The 17,362-nt window shown below is 59.6% G+C and overlaps 1 protein-coding gene across 1 annotated transcript; it reads right to left on the bottom strand.

Moving 5' to 3' along the window:
• Window positions 1-1,429: 1,429 nt before the first annotated feature.
• Window positions 1,430-15,586, bottom strand: TOP1MT (DNA topoisomerase I mitochondrial). Its single transcript, XM_032468010.1, is given in 16 exon segments — window positions 1,430-1,529; window positions 1,947-2,010; window positions 2,013-2,092; window positions 3,946-4,040; window positions 4,401-4,528; window positions 5,101-5,216; window positions 5,474-5,541; window positions 7,357-7,543; window positions 7,767-7,906; window positions 8,195-8,233; window positions 8,235-8,340; window positions 8,997-9,184; window positions 9,636-9,758; window positions 10,559-10,680; window positions 12,208-12,320; window positions 15,311-15,586. Coding segments are annotated over 14 exon segments (1,500 nt in total). The 5' UTR covers window positions 10,625-10,680; window positions 12,208-12,320; window positions 15,311-15,586.
• Window positions 15,587-17,362: the final 1,776 nt, after the last annotated feature.

The following is a 17,362-nucleotide window of genomic DNA, read 5'->3' as shown; positions in this document are numbered from 1 at the left end:
GCCAGAGTCCTCCAGAGATCAGGGAGGAAGATGGGCTGGGGCAGAGGCGGAGACCTTAGTCGGAGGGAGGGAGAGGGCGGCCGCGGAGGACCAGGGGTCGGACCCCGGGGAGCTGATCAGCTGCACCCCAAGCTGGAAGACGAGGGACAGCACTCTGAAAGCGATGTCACCTCAAAGTTTACACGTGTTGAAGGCAGCAGTCCCATGTGGCGGGGGTAACGCTTTCAGACGTGCGGACTCACTAAGCGTTCCCCGCTGCTGTTTGTGAAACTTCCAGAGGCTGCAAGAAGAGGGGCCAGGGAGCCCCAGGGACGGACAAGATGCAGAACCTGGTGGAGGCACTGTGGTGACTGCCCGCTTTCCTTCTCCCTCCTCCACCCACAGCCGCAGCCACTCACTCTCCTTCATCACGCAAAACATGCTCCCTGAAGGCGCCCCAAGTCCTGTGCAATTGCTGTAGCCCCTCAAAGGTGGTTCTCCCATGTTCTACCTGGTCTTTGTGGACAGGTGCCTCTTGAGCCAGAAACCTGTGCTATAAAGAGAAATGACCTGCCCCCAACCTAGAATGTTTATACCTTTCCCAGCCCCTGCCCTCCTCCAGCTCCAGGAACCCTCGGGCAGGCAGGGGGCCAGCTGCGACAGGGACATCCCTCCAACCCATGTTTGTGATGGTCCCAGTGTGTCCTCAGCCAGGCCCGCATGTCCTCAGCCACTGGGCAGTGCACACCCACCTGACCTTTCCCAGTGGCTCTGCCAAGACCGGCCTGTGTGCAGTACTGAGGTGGCCTGCCACCACAGCTACCACAGCTCCTGCCTGCCAGGAACTCAGGATGGCCCCACATGCTGCCACTGCTCACTCGGGGACACATGGACTCTGCCTACCCCAGTGGGCCACCGCCTCCCCACTGGGAGGTCAGAGCCTGGAGGGAGAGCCCGGCTGTGGGCATTCAGGCGGCCCGTCCCCAGGGACAGGCTCAGATGGTCATTGGGGCCCTGCTGTCCCATGTGTTCAGAGAAAGAGGTTCAGCATGTCTGAGGGGTCCCTGCCCAGTGCTGGGACAGAGTGGGAGTGAGGGACAGTGCGACCCTTCCCCATGTCAGGGCCTGGGATCTGGGATCCCACCCGCTGGCCCTGCAGCCCAATGCACAGTGAGCCAGGCTCTATGGACAGGCACAGGCAGGCACACAGCCACACCAGCTCCCAGCCAGGCCGAGTGGGCACAGCCTCCAGCCCGTCCCTCTGCAGAAACCCTGAAAAAGGGCACCAGCTGGGGGAGGGGACACATTTCAAAGCACAGGGCATGGGCATCAGCCACCTCCTGTGTGATGACACAGAACACACTCGCAGTGAAATTTTCTTAAACAAAATTCCCCAATCTGCTTTAATAGTGAAAAAAAAAAAAGTTCCAACGAGGCAGAGGGATGCTCGTTAGAATTCAAAGTCTTCATCTGCCATGTCTAGAGCCCAGGCGAACTTCTCCCTCTGCGTCTTGTTGTAAATTTCCACGGGCACCCCGAACCTCTTACACCTGCCAGGAGGGGCAGGGAGGCGGCCAGGACGTGGCCAAAAGCCCAGGGGCATCAGGGAGGGGGCAGCTTCCCCCAGCGCAGCCCTGTGTCCTCCCAGTGGGGCTCGCAGGGAACACTGACTGGGCACACAGGCAGCCCAGCTACCCCACCCCCAGAGGGTGGGCAGCTCGGGAACAGCTCTGGGTCACCACACCGCACTGGGCTCTGGTCCCCGCCCCACCCCAGCCCTCCTCTAACCCCAGGCTCTCAGGAAGAGAGGACTGACGACACAGGGCTTGGCCTCAGACGTGCCAGCCAGTTGTGTTCCTGTCACAGGGGAACCTGCACTGGGCACAGGGGACTGGACTGGGGCCACCTGGGGAGTCCAGACCCCTCCTCGAGGCTGCGAGCAGGCAGGGTGACCTGGGTCCATGCACCAGGCGATGCTGATCTGAGGGTCTAGGCAGTTGAGCTTGGACGTGCCCAGGGCCACCTGCTGCTCTCCTTGTCCGTGGCCTGTGTGCTCAGCCTCAGGAGCCGTTCCTCCAGTCTCTCCAGCAGCTGTCCCCTCTTCTCCAGGAAGCTAGGGAAGGAGAGGCGCTGGCACCACAGCTCTCCCTCATCCCCTAGGCAAGTTCCAGGAGGTCAGGACACAGGGAAGGCTGCCCTCAGCATGAAGGGACCGTCCGGCCTTGACGTCACAGGAAATCACGTATGAAGCACGCACAGGCCACAACCAAAGAGAGCAGAGCACAGAACCAAGCAGAAGAGCTGCCTTGTGTCAGAAAGATGCTCAGCCCTCATTCCTGATGTTTCACAGAAAAGCCGGTTTATTAAAGCCAGACCCTCCCTCCACCCTCCACGCTGGATACAGTGCCCCAGGGAGGGTGCAGGGCCGGCCCCTGCCCAAAGACCCCAAGCCCACATGCACATGAGCTTCAACCTTGGTCCTTCTCCCAGGAACTCGGGCTCCAAATCCACCTGGACACAGGTAGGCGGCCTGGAGCAGCCCCAGCGGACGTGCAGCAGAGCGCAGGGGACTCACGCGTCCCGACTTCAGCTTGGCGGAATCGAGACCAGCGTGAGGACGGAGAGACGAACAGAACAGAGCCCGGGAATAAACCAAAACATCTATCATCAGCTCAGCTTTCACGGGGCCAGGACCATTCGATGCCCAAAGGATGGTCCTTTCAGCAAATGATGCTGGGAACACTGGCTGGCCACACACAAACGGAATGCATTCAGGCCCTTACCTTACACCATGTACAAAAACTGGCTCAAAAGGAATCAGCTTCCTAAATGCAAAAGTTGAAATGATAAAACTCTTACGAGAAGACCTAAGAATGTATCTTTACAATGTTGGGTCAGACAAGGCAGCAACAACAAAAACTAGACTCATCAGGAGTTTTACATTTTGCGCTTCGAGGGATACCACCAAGGAAGTAAAACGACAACACAGGATGGGAAAAAGCATCTTCAGATCATGCATCTGAAAAGGTATTTGCATCTGGGATGAATAATGGGCTCTTACAACTCAGCAGTAAAAAGACAGGGACACAAGTGAAAAACAGACAAGGGGCTGAACAGACATTTCTCCAGAGAAGACCCACAAGTGGCCAGCGAGCACAGGTCACCAGCCATCGGGGAAGCGCAGACTCCGCCCGCACTGAGACGCCGCCTCACACAGCGGGGCTGTAGCCAGAGGGAAAGGGGAAGGGAGACACGGGAACCTCTGTGCACGGCCGGCGAGACGAGCGCTGGTACACCCACCGCGGAGAACAGCCTGGCGCTACCAAGTGACCCAACAATTCCACTCCTTGAAAACCACAAAAATCACCGAAGCCACAAAAGTCATGCACAAAGAAAGTCACCAAAAAAACCCCAAAACCCCACAAAAGTCACAAAGGGGAAACACCCAAATGTCCAGATACAGGGACAGTAAAAGGTGGTCTAGCCACACGACAGGATAGCTGACAGTCAAAAGGAGTGACGTCTGGACAGGCTGCATTAAGGGGACCTTGGTGGCATCATGCTAACAAAAGCCGAAGTCCACAGACGGTGGGTCCCATCTGGGTCAGGCACTGCAGGTGTTCAGGGCTGAGGGCACGGGAGGTCTGAGAGTCAGGACGCAGGGTTTGTCGCAGGTGATGGAGAGGCTCTAAAATTGGGAGCGGCCATGGCCGCCCAGCCACTCGCCCGCAGGCTGTAAACAGTGTCCACCAGCCCTGGAGCTTGGCCACCAGGCACAGGCTGACCACCCGGTAAGGCCCACATTTGTCTCATGCACTTCACAGTGCTCTGCTCTTTGACTCAAATGAGGCAGTCTGTATTTTTTCAATCACAAAATATGACTGAGAAGAAAACCAGAGAACTGGTGAAGGAAAAGCAGGTTCACAGCCACCCCAACTTGGACGGGCTGGGCTCTCCAACACTTGCCTCTTGGATCTGCTGTCCCCGCTGGCTCTGTGGTCGGCCCTTGCCTTCTCCAGCTCTGCCTTGGCCTCCACCACCTGCTACTTCTTCGCCTCTATCTGCAGAGGGGGCCCAGCCAGGGCTGCTCCTGCCCCACCCAGTCAGGGTACTGAGTGCTAGCCCTGACCGGTCACTCCTTGGCCAGGGGACAGGGTGAGGCCAAGAGGTCCCAGACATACCCCCTGCTCCACTGACCTCCTTCCTGGACTAGAGGCCTTTGCTCACCAGAAAGCCACATCCTTACCCACTCCCTCCCCTCAGGGAAACCGCCTCCCAGCCAGCACCTGGCCTGGGCAGCCCTGATTGCTCAAGCACCTCTGAGGGCCATGTAGCCCCAGCAAGGGCAGAAGAGGGGAGCCGTGGCGCCTGGCACCCAGAGGCCCTCCCACTGTGAGCAGCTGGCCAGGCCCACTGTGCACCTTCGACCGGAGAGTCTGCACTGACTTCTCAAAGGTCTTGGGAGTTGCCCGCTGATGGTTGCAGAGAACAGCAATGGCCCGGTTCGCACGGTTATAAGACAGGATCTTAGCGGCTACGCTGTCTTCAGCTGAGAAGCAAGGGTGTGTTGGGAGCAGCAGGCACTGGGCGAGTCACTGCGGGAGCCCCACCCCGTGTCAGGAGGGGCCTCGGTCAGTACCTGGTCCAAGGAGTCCACACAGGGCGGAGCTGGGGCCTCCCCAGAACCCCCCCACCCTGGCACGAGCTCAGTGGGACGGCATCAAGGAGCCCCCACCAAGGGGCCCAGAGGTCGGGTAAGCTTGGGCAGCTGGGCAATGGTGAGGAGGGTCCCACGCATGAGGAGGGACACGCAGAGCTGGGTTGGTGCTTCACAGGTGACTGCGGAGGAGAAGACAGAGCCTGGGCAGGGGCCTGACTGACTGCGGGGCTGACACGTGGAGAAGGGGGTGCTCAGCAGGGGTGGCCCAGCCAGGAGCAGCAAGCCCTGGGGGAAGGCTCAGCCTCGGGTCCTGAGGGCCCCTCACCCTTCCTGCTGGGCTCAAACCTGGACCGTCCCCTTTGGGCCAGGCAAGCCCCACTCTGCCCCTAGACACTGGCCATGATACATCCTCCGACCAACCAAGCAGCCAGGCACCAGCCCCAGGCTGGGGACCTGCTCACCTCTGGTCAGTGCCCGCAGCTGCCCCTGCAAGGTGACGCTGGCATTGTAGGTCCAGAACACCTTGGCCGTCAGGCCATCCATCGGGTCCTGCAGGTGCTTGTTCAGGCTGGCAGTACGCACATGCCGGGAAGATGGGTCTCAAAACGTGTTCCTTTAGGGCAGCTCCACAACATTTCCCAGCACCCTGACCACGCCACCAGAGGGGCTTCAGCTGGTGGTTAGACAGATGGCCCTCAGCCTTCCTATTGCAGACTCAATGCTCACACTCGCCCCATCTCATCTGACTGGCCATTCTGGACACAAATGGGCTGAGCTGCGCTGGCAGTCCCTGGGTTACCCCATCAGCACTGCCCTGAGGCCCCGGGGCTTACAGTCAGTCTGTCAAAGAGCTCGTCCCCAGGCTCCTTGTTCTCCACGAACAGCTGCAGATTCTTGTACACCTGTGGCAGGAAGAGGAACCCCTTAGAAAGACACGATTGGCCCACAGACAGAAGCAGCCTCTCCTGGGAGCCCAAGGGGCATCTGCATTCGGAGGCCAGGGGTCAGGCTCCTCCCAGGGAGGTGGTCTGCGCACCTCAGTGTGTCCAGGCTGTGGAGAAGAGGCTGCACCCTCTCCCCCTGCACACCTGCCCCTTCCTCCAGGTGACCCCAAGTCTGCAGTCAGACCTGCTTGACACCGCAGGGCCTCAGAGGACCCTCCCCTGATCTGCACAGGCCAGTCCTACTGCGAGAAGGCTCTCGGTGGCCATGCTGCACACCCACTTTCAAGTCAGTCCTTTGAGGGGAGCACAAACATCCTCCCGGCTCCCCTCTGCCTGGGCCCCTCTTGGCAGCCAGCTCCGCATGTGCCCCACCAGGCTGGACACCAAGTGCCCAGCTACAGAGTGACCAGCACAGCCCCCTCAGCACCATGTCCCCTAACTTTCCTGAACCGAGTGGCTTAGTGCCTTAGGAAAGTGCCCCACCATCCTCTGCCCAGTGAGGACAGCGAGGAGGCCCAGCCACCCCAGGGAGGGGCCTCACCTGCTCACAGCCCTGTGGTTCCCTGACCCCAGACTCCAGCCTCCAGCCTGAGACATAAGTGCCCATTTATGAGGCTCCCAGTCTGAGCAGCCAAAACTCAGACACCTGACAAGGCTCCTCTGCTACTCAACTCCTCCCGCCCCGCGGCAGGCCCAGCAGCTCCCTACTCATCCACACCCTTGATCAGATTTCAGAGGCCCAGGCACGCTGGGCACTCTGGGGCGCAGGGTGCTCCCTCCTGAGTGGACGTTTCTGTCACCTTCGACAGTCTCCCTAAATTTCCCGCTCTGTGTTCCGGAGACCATGTCTGCCTATGAGGTGCATGTAAGTTGCCAGCAGTCAATACTGGGCCTACCCTCACTGCTGTGACATGGTGCCCACCCAGACTGGGGCTGGGAGACTGTCATTCTGGGGCTCACCACTCCAGAAGGAGGGTATTCCCCAAATTCTGATTTCCCTTCAGACCCCTCTGCAAACCAGAAGCTTACCCCAACCCAGTGGGGGCCAGGCAGGTGTCGGCACAGCAGCCAGCCAGCAGGCTTGACCCCGAACCTCACCATTCAGAGACCCGGGACACCACCAGTTACCACTGCGAGCCGCATATCCAGTGGGCCAGAAGACCCTTTCCAGGTGTGCTGGGGTGAAGAGTGTCCCCCTAAATTCACATCTTTCCCAGAACCTCAGAAGGTGACTTTTGGAAATAGTCTTTGCAGATGCCATTAACTAAGATGAGGTCGCCGTTGGGTAGGGTGGGACCTAATCCAACAAAACTGACTCCTCGTGAGAGACAGACACACGGGGGAAGATGGCCAGTGGGGAGCAGACACCGCGGTGATGCAGCCTCAAGCCCAGAGACTGAGGGTCACCACCACCTCCAGATGCCGGGGAGCCTGGAAGGGTTCTCCCCAGAACTGCAGAGGGCGCACGGCCCTGTCACCTCCCACTCTCAGAATCCAGGCCTCCAGAAGGACATGTTGTGGCCCAATTACAGCGGCCACCCTAACCCACAAGGAGAGCAATGACCACGCTGGTGCCTAGGAAGGCGGGTTCGGTCCAGCCAAGGGGCGTGACTCCCCATGCACACTGACTCACCCCAGCAAGGCCTCCCTCCCTGCCACACAGGATGGGACAGACAGTGAGCTAGGACAGACAGGCTACAAGTCTCTGCCCACAGCTACCACGGGAAGACTACAGAAACCACTACCACCTTCACCACCCACACCAGCACTGACAGGCTTCCCCACTGGCACTCAGTTGTAGTAGTGGATCGAGTCCTTCCCCAGGAAGTCGAACTTCACGACGTATGGGCAGCTGTCAGCCTCCAGGTGCAGCTGGACGTGCTCCACGCAGAGGGAGCAGCAGCCCACCGCGTCCGCTGTCTCGCCCTCCTCCTCCTCGTGCCCGGCTCGCAGCACCAGCCGGGGGGCAGGGCCGGGCACACACGGCAGGTGCACAGGCAGGCAAGTACCACACACACACATGCACATTGACACACATACACACATGTAACTGGCGTGCACACACACGCCCTTCCACCTGCCCAAGGCTCTGGCTGGGGACACAGAAGCCCCGCCATGCCCTCTGCTGCCCTGCCTGCCCAACCAGGTCTGTGCAACCGGCAGAGCCTCTGGGACCCCACACCTTGTCGATGAAATAAAGGGCCACGGCACGTCTCGCTTTCATCTCGTGAGACTTCCAGTCGGCCCGGTACTGAGAACGGATCGTGCCCACCGCCCCTTTCAGGCGCCAAGCCACTTCGTACTTTTCCCAGTCTCTCTCCCCCTAAGTGAAGAGAACAAGTAGCAAAGAAATGCACGGCACTCCTGCCGACCCTCGGCCCAGCCCGCTCTCACCTTCGCGGCCCAGGGCCGGGAGCAGACGCCAAACTCAGTGAGGCTTACGGTGGATGTAAATGTAATTCCTTGCTTTTAAAGACAAATGGCCACTGGACACAATATGATTTCAAAATTGGCTTGTTCACGCCTACAGTCTGAGAGAACCCCTGCCAAAGCGCCCGGCCCGAGCTGAGGGAGGGGCTCCCGGGGGCAGCACAGGCCGAGCCGGGCTCACCTTCAGCTTGGAGCTGGGTTTCAGCATGATGTACTTGATGGGAGTTCTGGACGTTCTCCGTCCACACCGCCAGCCACGTGACCGTGCGGTTGGAGCGCACCGCCCCCCATTGGTGACCTGCCGGGGGCTTGGGTATTCTTGAGTCCCTGCAGCAGGAAAGTGACCCAAACCCAGCAGTTCAACACCCTGCTCCCTGAAACATGAGCCAGGCGCCCCCACCTCCCATGCTGTGCTGGCGTAGGCACAGGGGCCCAGCGTTGGCCAGGGTCAGCCCGAGTCTGTTCGGGCACTGCCTCCTCGCCTCTTAGCTCCTGCTTCGCAGGCATGACAGGCCTGTTCAGGGCGGCCCCCATGTGTGGAGGCCAGGGTGGCCATCCCCAGGGCCACATGCATCTCAGGAGTCTCAGCAGCTCCTGGGACACCTCCGCTGACCCTGCCAGGCAGCGTCCACGCAGCGGAGGGACAGAAGCTCCTGCTGGAGCACAGCCCGCCAGCACTCACGGGAACTCTCTTCCCACACGTTCCAGACACTCGCGTGTTACTAGATTATCCCAGGAACTTGAAATGCAGAAAACTGTTGAGAACATGCAGACACTCTCCTGCTGGGGTAAAACTCCAGCCGGGGGCAGAGTGGTGAGGGCTGGTTCAGCTAACAGCACACAGGCTGCAGCAGACGCGGCCACCCGGGGGAGAGGCGCCCTCCCGCCCAGCCCTCAGAGCCCTGCGTAACAGCAACACACTCGGCAACAGGCCCCCCGCCCCCGGTGAGGAGCAGGGTCGCACGCGAGTGGCCTGCACACACCCACTGCAGTTGATGGTCACGCCCTCCAGCATGACCTTCCTCTTCAGCATCCCCATCTCAGGGTGGTTGCCACGGCCCCGGAACAGCCCTGGGGGCTCAGTCTTAAAATTGCCTATCTTCTCTCGGTGCCCATCTAAAATACAGTAGCCAAATTCTTGCTGAAGCTTCTCAGCCTCTTCTTTGAGCCTCTGCGTAATAAAATAGTACACAGACGTTAGTGGTAGGGGGACAGGGTGGGCCTGATGCCCCAGTGTGCTGGGTTAGCCGGGCTCGGGAGCCCCGTGAGGACCGGCAGGCCAAGGGCTGGGCAGGGGCCCAGTCCCTGTGGTCTGGGCACTTACACCATGGAGAGTGGACTGATCCTCCCACTGTATCACACGGCGGGTTCCCTTCCCACGTGCCCTGGGTAGACCCAGCATTTTTAAATACATTGAGACGCACGTAACTCGGAAGTGTCCGAGACCATGACGGGGCCAGATCAGAGGCCCCTCCTCCACATCTCCGCAGGCTCAACCAGAAGAATCCCACAGGGATGGCGATCCTGACAGGATGGGGTCTTCGACTCCGGCCCCACGCACACCAGCAGCCTCCCACTGCGGCCCAGGAGCCCAGGCCAGACTGGGCCCTGCACAGCCTGACCTGCTTCTCCTCCCTGGACAGGCCTTTCCGGGCGGCGGTCCTGTCCGCAAAGTACCTGTGCATCTCGGTGAAGTCACAGTTGTCCAGGCGCTGGATTACTTTCCTCTCTTCTGCTGTCATCTCCTGCACCAGAGCCAGACATGCCTCTCAGCATCTATTGTGGGCAGTGGGGACCTCCCCACCACAGCCGGGCCCTCCACAGGACACGGTGACATCGCAGAAGCCAGAGGAACAGAACTGAGTGCACCAAGTCCGTCCGGTCCAGCAGCCTTTGTAGTTGTCTCCCAGAGGATGGCCTTTCCAGCAGGTGGCCAGGTCCCAGTGGCCTTCTGAGTTGGGCCACACAGCCGCATCTGAAGACCAGCCCCACTTGCTGCCGTAGGGCCTGCAGACCATGCCCAGCACCGAGGGGTCCTCAGTCACTCTTCAGGAAGACGACCTGCCACTCCCCACACGGTAGGAGTGCACATGACAGCCACACTGCAGAACTGCTGGGTGGTCCCCAGCCCAGCCATACGTGTAGCCCATGACCCCACCATCCTGCCCTCAGTCCCTGCAGAGGGGTGGGCACGCAGCCACATGATCCCTTGTCAGAACCCTAGTGCCCGTCAGCTGAGAAGTGGACACGTGCTGTGCTGGCGTCCTGCTGAGAGCAGCCCTGAAGGGGCCTGGGGCGTGCCTTCTCCAGCCAAGTCCACAGGTATACACGAGGTGGGTGCAGACACGCACATAACCCAGTTTTTTTAAATGAGAAAAACTACTTAACTAGCACCTTATCTTCAGAGAGCTTCCCAACAAATGTTTCTGTTTCCTGGGAGCCTAAAATTACCCCTCCCGGCCCCCTATGGCAGGCAGGGAACTGCCAGCCCCAGGCCAAGCTGTGAAACGGGGCCACTGAGAAACTGAGACCACGTAGCACCCACCTTCCGCCAGTCACTGAAGAAGTTGTTCTGGAAAACTCCCTTTGCTGTGCACATGTGATCCAACATCCTCCCATAAAACGTGGTGACCTCCTCTGCTGCTAAACTCAACTCGACAGGCTTTCCTGGAGGCATCGGGAGACACGTGGTTCAGTGAGCTGGCACGGTTCGCCCTCCAGCCCACAGAACTCTGCTCTTTAAATCAGTTACACATGCTGCCAAGAGCAAGGAATTCTGGCTTTAATCAAGAAGCACGTTCTCAATTTAAGAAAACGACTACACTTGCGAACACTCGCTACACAGGCGTCCACCCCGGATTACGGGCTGGGCCCCGTGGAAGGTGCCAGCGGCCACAACTGCTCACACGTGTCCTGCTTTAACACTGTTTTGTTACCGTGCTCACGTGGAAGCTTACAGCTCAACAACACGTGCAGTTTTAGAACACGCGTCACCACATAATTATAGAAGCAGAACAACAGTTAAGGTTTTAAAGCAAAAACGTGTGAACTGTAAGAGGTGCGCCTCCCATTTGCCCAGCTTCTTTCAACATTTCATTCCAAGGATCGGCGTGTATTAGAGGCGGCTCAACGGAGAGCAGGTCGTCCATCAAAGCAGGGTGAAAGCCGACGTGGGTGAGGGGGGTTCACCATGGAGTGCTCTCAACTGCTGTGTTTGAAAATATTCGTAACAAAATGTTGGAAACATAACTATGCAGTCGTTTGGTAACAAGGAAAAGGGCATTCGTGATAAGACAGCAGTTCTTCCCAAAACTAGCTTCTCGGAAGAACAGAGAACTGGGGCAGCAGCCAAGGCCCGAGGGTCAGCTCCTGCCCTGTGAGCCCCTCCCCACGCCGGGGCACCCGGGCCGCCCACTCCCCACTCCTGTCCCAGGCAGCGAGCTGCTCTCTGGAGCGGCAGAGGCAGTGGGGCCTGTGCCTACCAGGCACCCATGCAGCGCAGGGCACCTTCAGAAGCCTTGCTCAAGCACGGATGCAGCAAGTGGGGGGAAACGGGCCAAACTAGCAGCACAAAACCAAGCAGAAGCTCCTGCCCAAGGGGTGGAGAGGATGAGGGCCGAGGCAGGGCAGTGAGGGCAGGTGATTTGGCACCCACAGGCCCGCAGTAACCCGCTCAGTTGCTTGTTAGGAAGTGAATGTGGGAGCCCACAGGCAACGTGCTCCAACACCCAGGGGCCCAGAGACTCAGGCCCTCTCCCAGAGGGCCAGTCCCCAAGGCAGGGCCACGCGGGCACAGCAGGAAGGCAAGGGTGGCAGAACCCAGCTGGGTAAGTTGGAACACACCACCTGGTCCGTCGCGCGCTGCATGCATCCCCGCCCCCAGCAGCCCTTGGAAACTCCGCACGCCCAGGGTTCTGGGGGGCGCCAGGCTGCAGCTGCTGGAGCACAGAGGCCCCGTGATCTCTCCAGGAACCTCGGGACTGCAGACTTGGAGGCTGCCTAGCCTGGATCCTGAGCAAAGGTCAACTGTCCCCCAGGTGCACAGGCCTCCCAGACTTCCGTGGGCCAGCTCCCCCAGGGCGCCGAGGTGGGAGAGCCTCCGAGGGAGCAGGAGGCCCAGGGGACCACCAGTCACGGGGTGCGGAGGCGGCTCCTTGGCCCCTGGTCCCTCGGGCCTCGGGGGGCTGTTCTCACCGCTGTAATAGAAGCGAACTCCGGCGGGAAGGGGCTCGGACGGGGGCGCAAAGCACGGTCCTCTGTGCTCCAACTGCGTCCACTTCACGCCACCTGGTCTATTCTCTTCCCACCTGGAGGACCCACAAGGTTTCCTCTCTCACTCCGCACCTGCGCACCGCAGGCCTTTGGGCGCGAGTCCCTAGTGGAGGCCTGTGACTCCACCTCCTAGCTAAGCCAGTGAGGAGCAGGCGGGGTCGTCCACGAGGGGCGGGGCGCCAGGACTAACCTGCCCGAGCTCAGACCACACCCCTGTCCAACAACCACACCTCCTGGGCAGGGAGTCTCCCCAACCTGGGTGCCTTCAGGGCTGCTCCAGAGCCCCCGCCTGTCTCTAGAGGACACCCCCTACCCAGCCCTTCCAGGAGCCACAGACGTGTGCCCTGTGACCATTTTTTTTCCTAAACAAAGGCCTAGCTGCGGCCCTGCCTCCCAGGAGCCAGGCTGAATGGGAGGTGGGCAGAGCTGCCTATGAGGAGAGGGGTGGCCAGGACCACAGGGGCCCGGGTCAGCCCACAGAGGACAGGGACGGAGCAGACATAGCAGCAGAGAAGAGACCCAGGGGTGCGAGTCTTGGGGACCCTAGGAAGGGATTTGCTGTTGGCTGTAGGTCTTGTGTGGCCCCACATCCCCATGAGCCTGGCCAAGATCCCTGCCCCTACCTGTCCCCAGAGCTTCCTGAGGCAGCACAGGAGGGCCTGACTCCCTCTGACCCTGTCACCTACCCCCTGGCCCCAGAGCTCTTCCAAGGGGCTGCCCTGGGCCAGTGCTTGCTGGGTCCTGGGACACAGATGACCAACAAGCCCCTTCCCAAGGAACTGAGGCGAGGGAGGAGGTGAGTTCAGACAGACGCTTGTCTTAGCAAAGATGGAAGGGTAGAGGGGTGGCTGGCAGTGGGGCGGGCAGGGTTTCTGCCAGTTAAGTTCTACTGGTAGAGCCAGGAGAAAAGCAACTCCCAGCAGAAGGAAAAGCAGGTGCAGAGGCCCTGGGACGGCAAAGGCCTCGGCCTGGCAGAGCTGCCAGCACGGGGAGCCTTCTGGGCCTTCCCCAACCGCCAGGCACTGCTCTCGGCATCGGCACCATGAGGCAGGAGACCTGTCAGGCTCAGGCTGCCTGGGCGAGGTGGGCCCAGGAGACTCACACTTCAGCCTGTGCTACTCAGATGAGTACCCTAGAGCTACAGGAAGCCCCCCAGGGCTTGAGGAAGGAAGGGACAAGCGAGACAGACGTCTATGAGAAGACCCTGCCAGCTGTTTCTGCAAGGAGGGTTGGGGCCACACAGGAACAGGAGCAGAGGGGCTGCATTTAGGTGGAGCCCGTGACTTGGGGGAAGTCAAGTAGTTTAAGAATGTTCTGGGGTGGAATCAAGGGGCTCTGGTGATAAGGCGGGAGCACCCCGCAGCAGAGGCAGAGGGGGTGGGAGGGCCTGTGCCCAACGTGGAGCAGGCACCATGCATCTCACTGGTTTTATGACGTCATCCTGCTGAACTGTTCCAGCAGACCTAGGGTAGTGCTAATGGTAGGTGAGTGATTAATAACAAGAACGTAAACTACAACAGTACTTTCTTTCTGAATCAAGGGAAGACACATCCTGTTTTAGATGTCAGAAATGTGACAAAACACAGGTCTCAGGTCTGACTGGCAATCAATAGGTGCTGGGCAGCGGGCTGAGCTTCTCACCAAAACCTCTGGCAGATGCTACCATCATCCCTACTACAGACAAGGAGCTGAGGTCTAGCAACTCACTGGCCACTAGCCGACCTGGGCCTGCCCTGTCGCTCAGCAGAGCCCTGCATGTTGCAGGGAGCCCCACCCCTCAGCATCAGCCCCGCCCCTTCATGATCCGCCCCCAGCCCTCACCGCAGGGCCAGGGGGGCCCAGAAGGCCCCAACCCTGCGCACTTGGCCCTTTGTCCCTCCACAGATAGCGATACCAAGCACTGCCGTCAGAGGCAAGCTGGCTTTCTAAGGGAGACCTTGCTCCAAACTACTTGCCCAACCTTGTGCAACTGCAGCTCACAGCTCTTTTTGGATCGTGTCTACCAAGGGTGCCCCAGCTCTATGTGTGGGTCCGACTCCCGTTCCCAGAACGCCATCCTACCCACCCTGCTGGGGCTGTCTCTCCTCACCTCAAGCAGGGCCAGAGCCCCCGGAGGCAGACAAGACCTTTCCGCTGTGTGACCATGCCCAGTTTCTGGCTCCTGGCTGTAAAGTGGATGTACTGACAGCACTTGGGTCACAGGATGGTGGCCCTTCAGGCCACAGTGACACCATCCTGTAGGCACTAAGTTAATGACATTAGAGCTCCAACAGGAGCTCCTGAGCACAGCCCTGTGGGGGTGGGGGGTGTGAGCCCACCCAGGTCTTTGGAAATGTTAACAACTCACGCGCAGGAGAACCCTACCTCCCTCCAGCTATCCCACACCCCCTCACAACTCACCCCCGACATGACCACATCCCCCACGAAAGAGCTTGGAGCACTGTGGGCAGAAGCCAGCCTCAGCTCAGAGCACAATGGCCACTAAGGGGCGACTGGACACGTGGTACGTGCCCACGATGAGAATGAGCTGCAACTCCTGGAAAGGAGTAACTGAGAATCCCGCACAGATGAAACAGCCAGCGTCAGACCACAGACATACCAAGTTCAAACCAAACACTACAGGACTCACGCTAGGCACAGCTCCCTAAGCAACAAAGGGAAAAACCGCGGGGAAGAAACCCCCACGTGGGGGCCCCGGGGGGCAGGGGTGAGACGGGGCGGGGCTCGCACGCCCTGGGTCAGGAAGCAGCAAGTGCTGCATCTGCGGTCTCAGGTCACACCCAGGGAAACCTGAGCAAGGCCAGCCCTCCCGGTGCGCTCCCACCCGGCCCGGCGCCCTCGGCCACCTTACCCAGCTGGGCTGACGACCCTCCCCCGGGGCTGGGGGAATTTGGGGGCGTCGGCGCTCATCCGCTCTCCCGCCTCAGGAGCCCGGGGAGCCAGAACCTGCCCCCCACGTGCAAAGCACCCCGCCCCGCCCCTCATCATCAGCCCCGCCCCTTCACGGCCCGCCCCCAGCCCTCACCGCAGGGCCAGCCCCGCCCCGAAGGCCCCACGTGGATGCGGACGCGGCTGGCCTCGAGGAGAGCCGGGCAGGGGTTCCTCGGTGGGGGCGTCTTCCAGGCGGCACACGGAGGCACAAGGCAGGGCCAGGGAGGCTCTTGGCGCTGTCCCTTGTCCCCGCCTGGCTCCTCCGCCCACTTCCCTGTGCTCTTGGTCCAGCCTCCTGACGCTGTGGACGGACAAGCCCAGGAGCCAGTCCAGTCCAGCCGGCCCCTCGTCATCAGGCCCTGGCCCAGAGCAGCGGGATGCTCACGGCCGGTATGAGGCTCCTCCCGGAAGGCAGCCTGGGAACAGCGCGGGCCTCACTCGGTAGGCGCTGCCGGAACACCCAGGAGCACATCTTCGGTGCTGCCCACCTCCCTACTCCCCCACCTCCCGCCCCAGCTCCGGAAGGCAGCTGGTAGGCCCTCTGTCATCTCACGCTCCCAGGCCAGACATGGGAGACAGGCACCTCCAGGCTGTCAGGGGCCCTACAGCGCCACAGGCAGGTGAGGCTGTGTAAGGGCACCGCGTGTGAATGCCAGCGGGGCCTTCCTTTCAGCCCCCATGCAGCCTCTCGGAAGAGGCGCCTTTTGGTAACTGTCCCTACAAGTGCTGCAACACGATCACTGAGGACCAGCCCTTCACCTCTCACCTCTGTGCAGCTGAGCCTCCCTCCACACTCACTGTCCCGGGGCCCGACACCTCCTTCTGCCCTGGGCAGCCTGGCCCAGCTGCAAGCCCTCTAGGGCTGGTCCTGGTGGGCAGAGGGACACAGGGTGCTCATCTGTGGGCCCTGAGCCAGCAGCGGGTCACACTGCTCCACCACCTGTCAACCTTGGGCAGGTGCTCAACTTCCCTGCATCTGCAAAATGGGCCTAGGGACTGGGGGAAGTGTCCACCCGCAGAGCACACAGCAGGCCCAGGCTCACTTGCTGTGATCACCCAGGGGGAGTTCAGCAGAGACAAGGCCACGCCCACACCCTCACTAACCCCCACTACTGCCACCAATTCCTCAGTCCCCACTGACATCTAGCGGCTGAAGCACTGGCCCACAGCTACGCACCCAGGCCGGCCACAGTGGTCACCACCATTTTGGAAAGAGCCACGCAGCTGCTGGCTGGACACACACCAGGACGGCAGCAGTGGACGCTCCATAAGGCCCGCTCCATGCCAGGCAGGCTTAGAGCCCTCACATGTGATCTCGTAACCTTCTAAGATCAGGCAGTACAGCCCAGCACAGGCTCACCATGCCTTCAACACAATCCTGAGGCCACGGTGCTTTCAAATTCAAACAAACAGGGACATGGCAGGACAGAAACCATAAGATCTCTAAACAGATGCAGAAAAGGCACCTGAAAAAAATCCAACACCTTTTCATGATAAAAACAAACAACCCACACTCAACAAAGTAGGAGGAGGAACCCCTTGAACCTGAGACAGAGCAGCTGAAGCCCCACAGTGACGTCACACTCAGAGGTGGGAGGACGCCACGTCCCCTGAGAGCAGGATCGGCACTGCTGTCCACCATGGTCCGGGAGGCTCTACGCAGAGCCCACGGGCAAGAAAACAGCATAAAAGGCATCCAGGTTTGACAGGAAGAAGTCAGCTGTCTTTACCTGCAGATGGTATGATCTTGTGTATAGAAAACCCAGGAAGATTCCACAAAGAAAAATTATTAGAGCTAATAAATTAATTCAACAAAGTTGCAGAGCACAACATCAATACACAAAAACCAGTTTTCTTCGTACCTGCAATGAATAACCCAAGAATGAAATTAAGAAAGGGGTCCATTCACAGTAGCACCAGAAAAAAAAATACATAGGAATAAATTTATCTAAGTAAGTAAAATACTTGCACACTTTAAAGTACAAAACATGCTGAAAGAAATTAAAGAAGATCTAAATAAATGGAAAGTCAGCCCATGTTCACAGATGAGAAGACTTCACTTTGCTGAGATGGCAATATTCCCTAAAGTGATCTACAGACGAAACCCAATCCCCACCAAAAGGATGGCTTCTTTGCAGAAACTGAC

The sequence above is a fragment of the Camelus ferus genome, chromosome 25, assembly GCF_009834535.1.
Source record: "Camelus ferus isolate YT-003-E chromosome 25, BCGSAC_Cfer_1.0, whole genome shotgun sequence".
Lineage (NCBI taxonomy): Eukaryota > Metazoa > Chordata > Mammalia > Artiodactyla > Camelidae > Camelus > Camelus ferus.
This window is presented reverse-complemented; position numbering and strand designations above follow the sequence as displayed.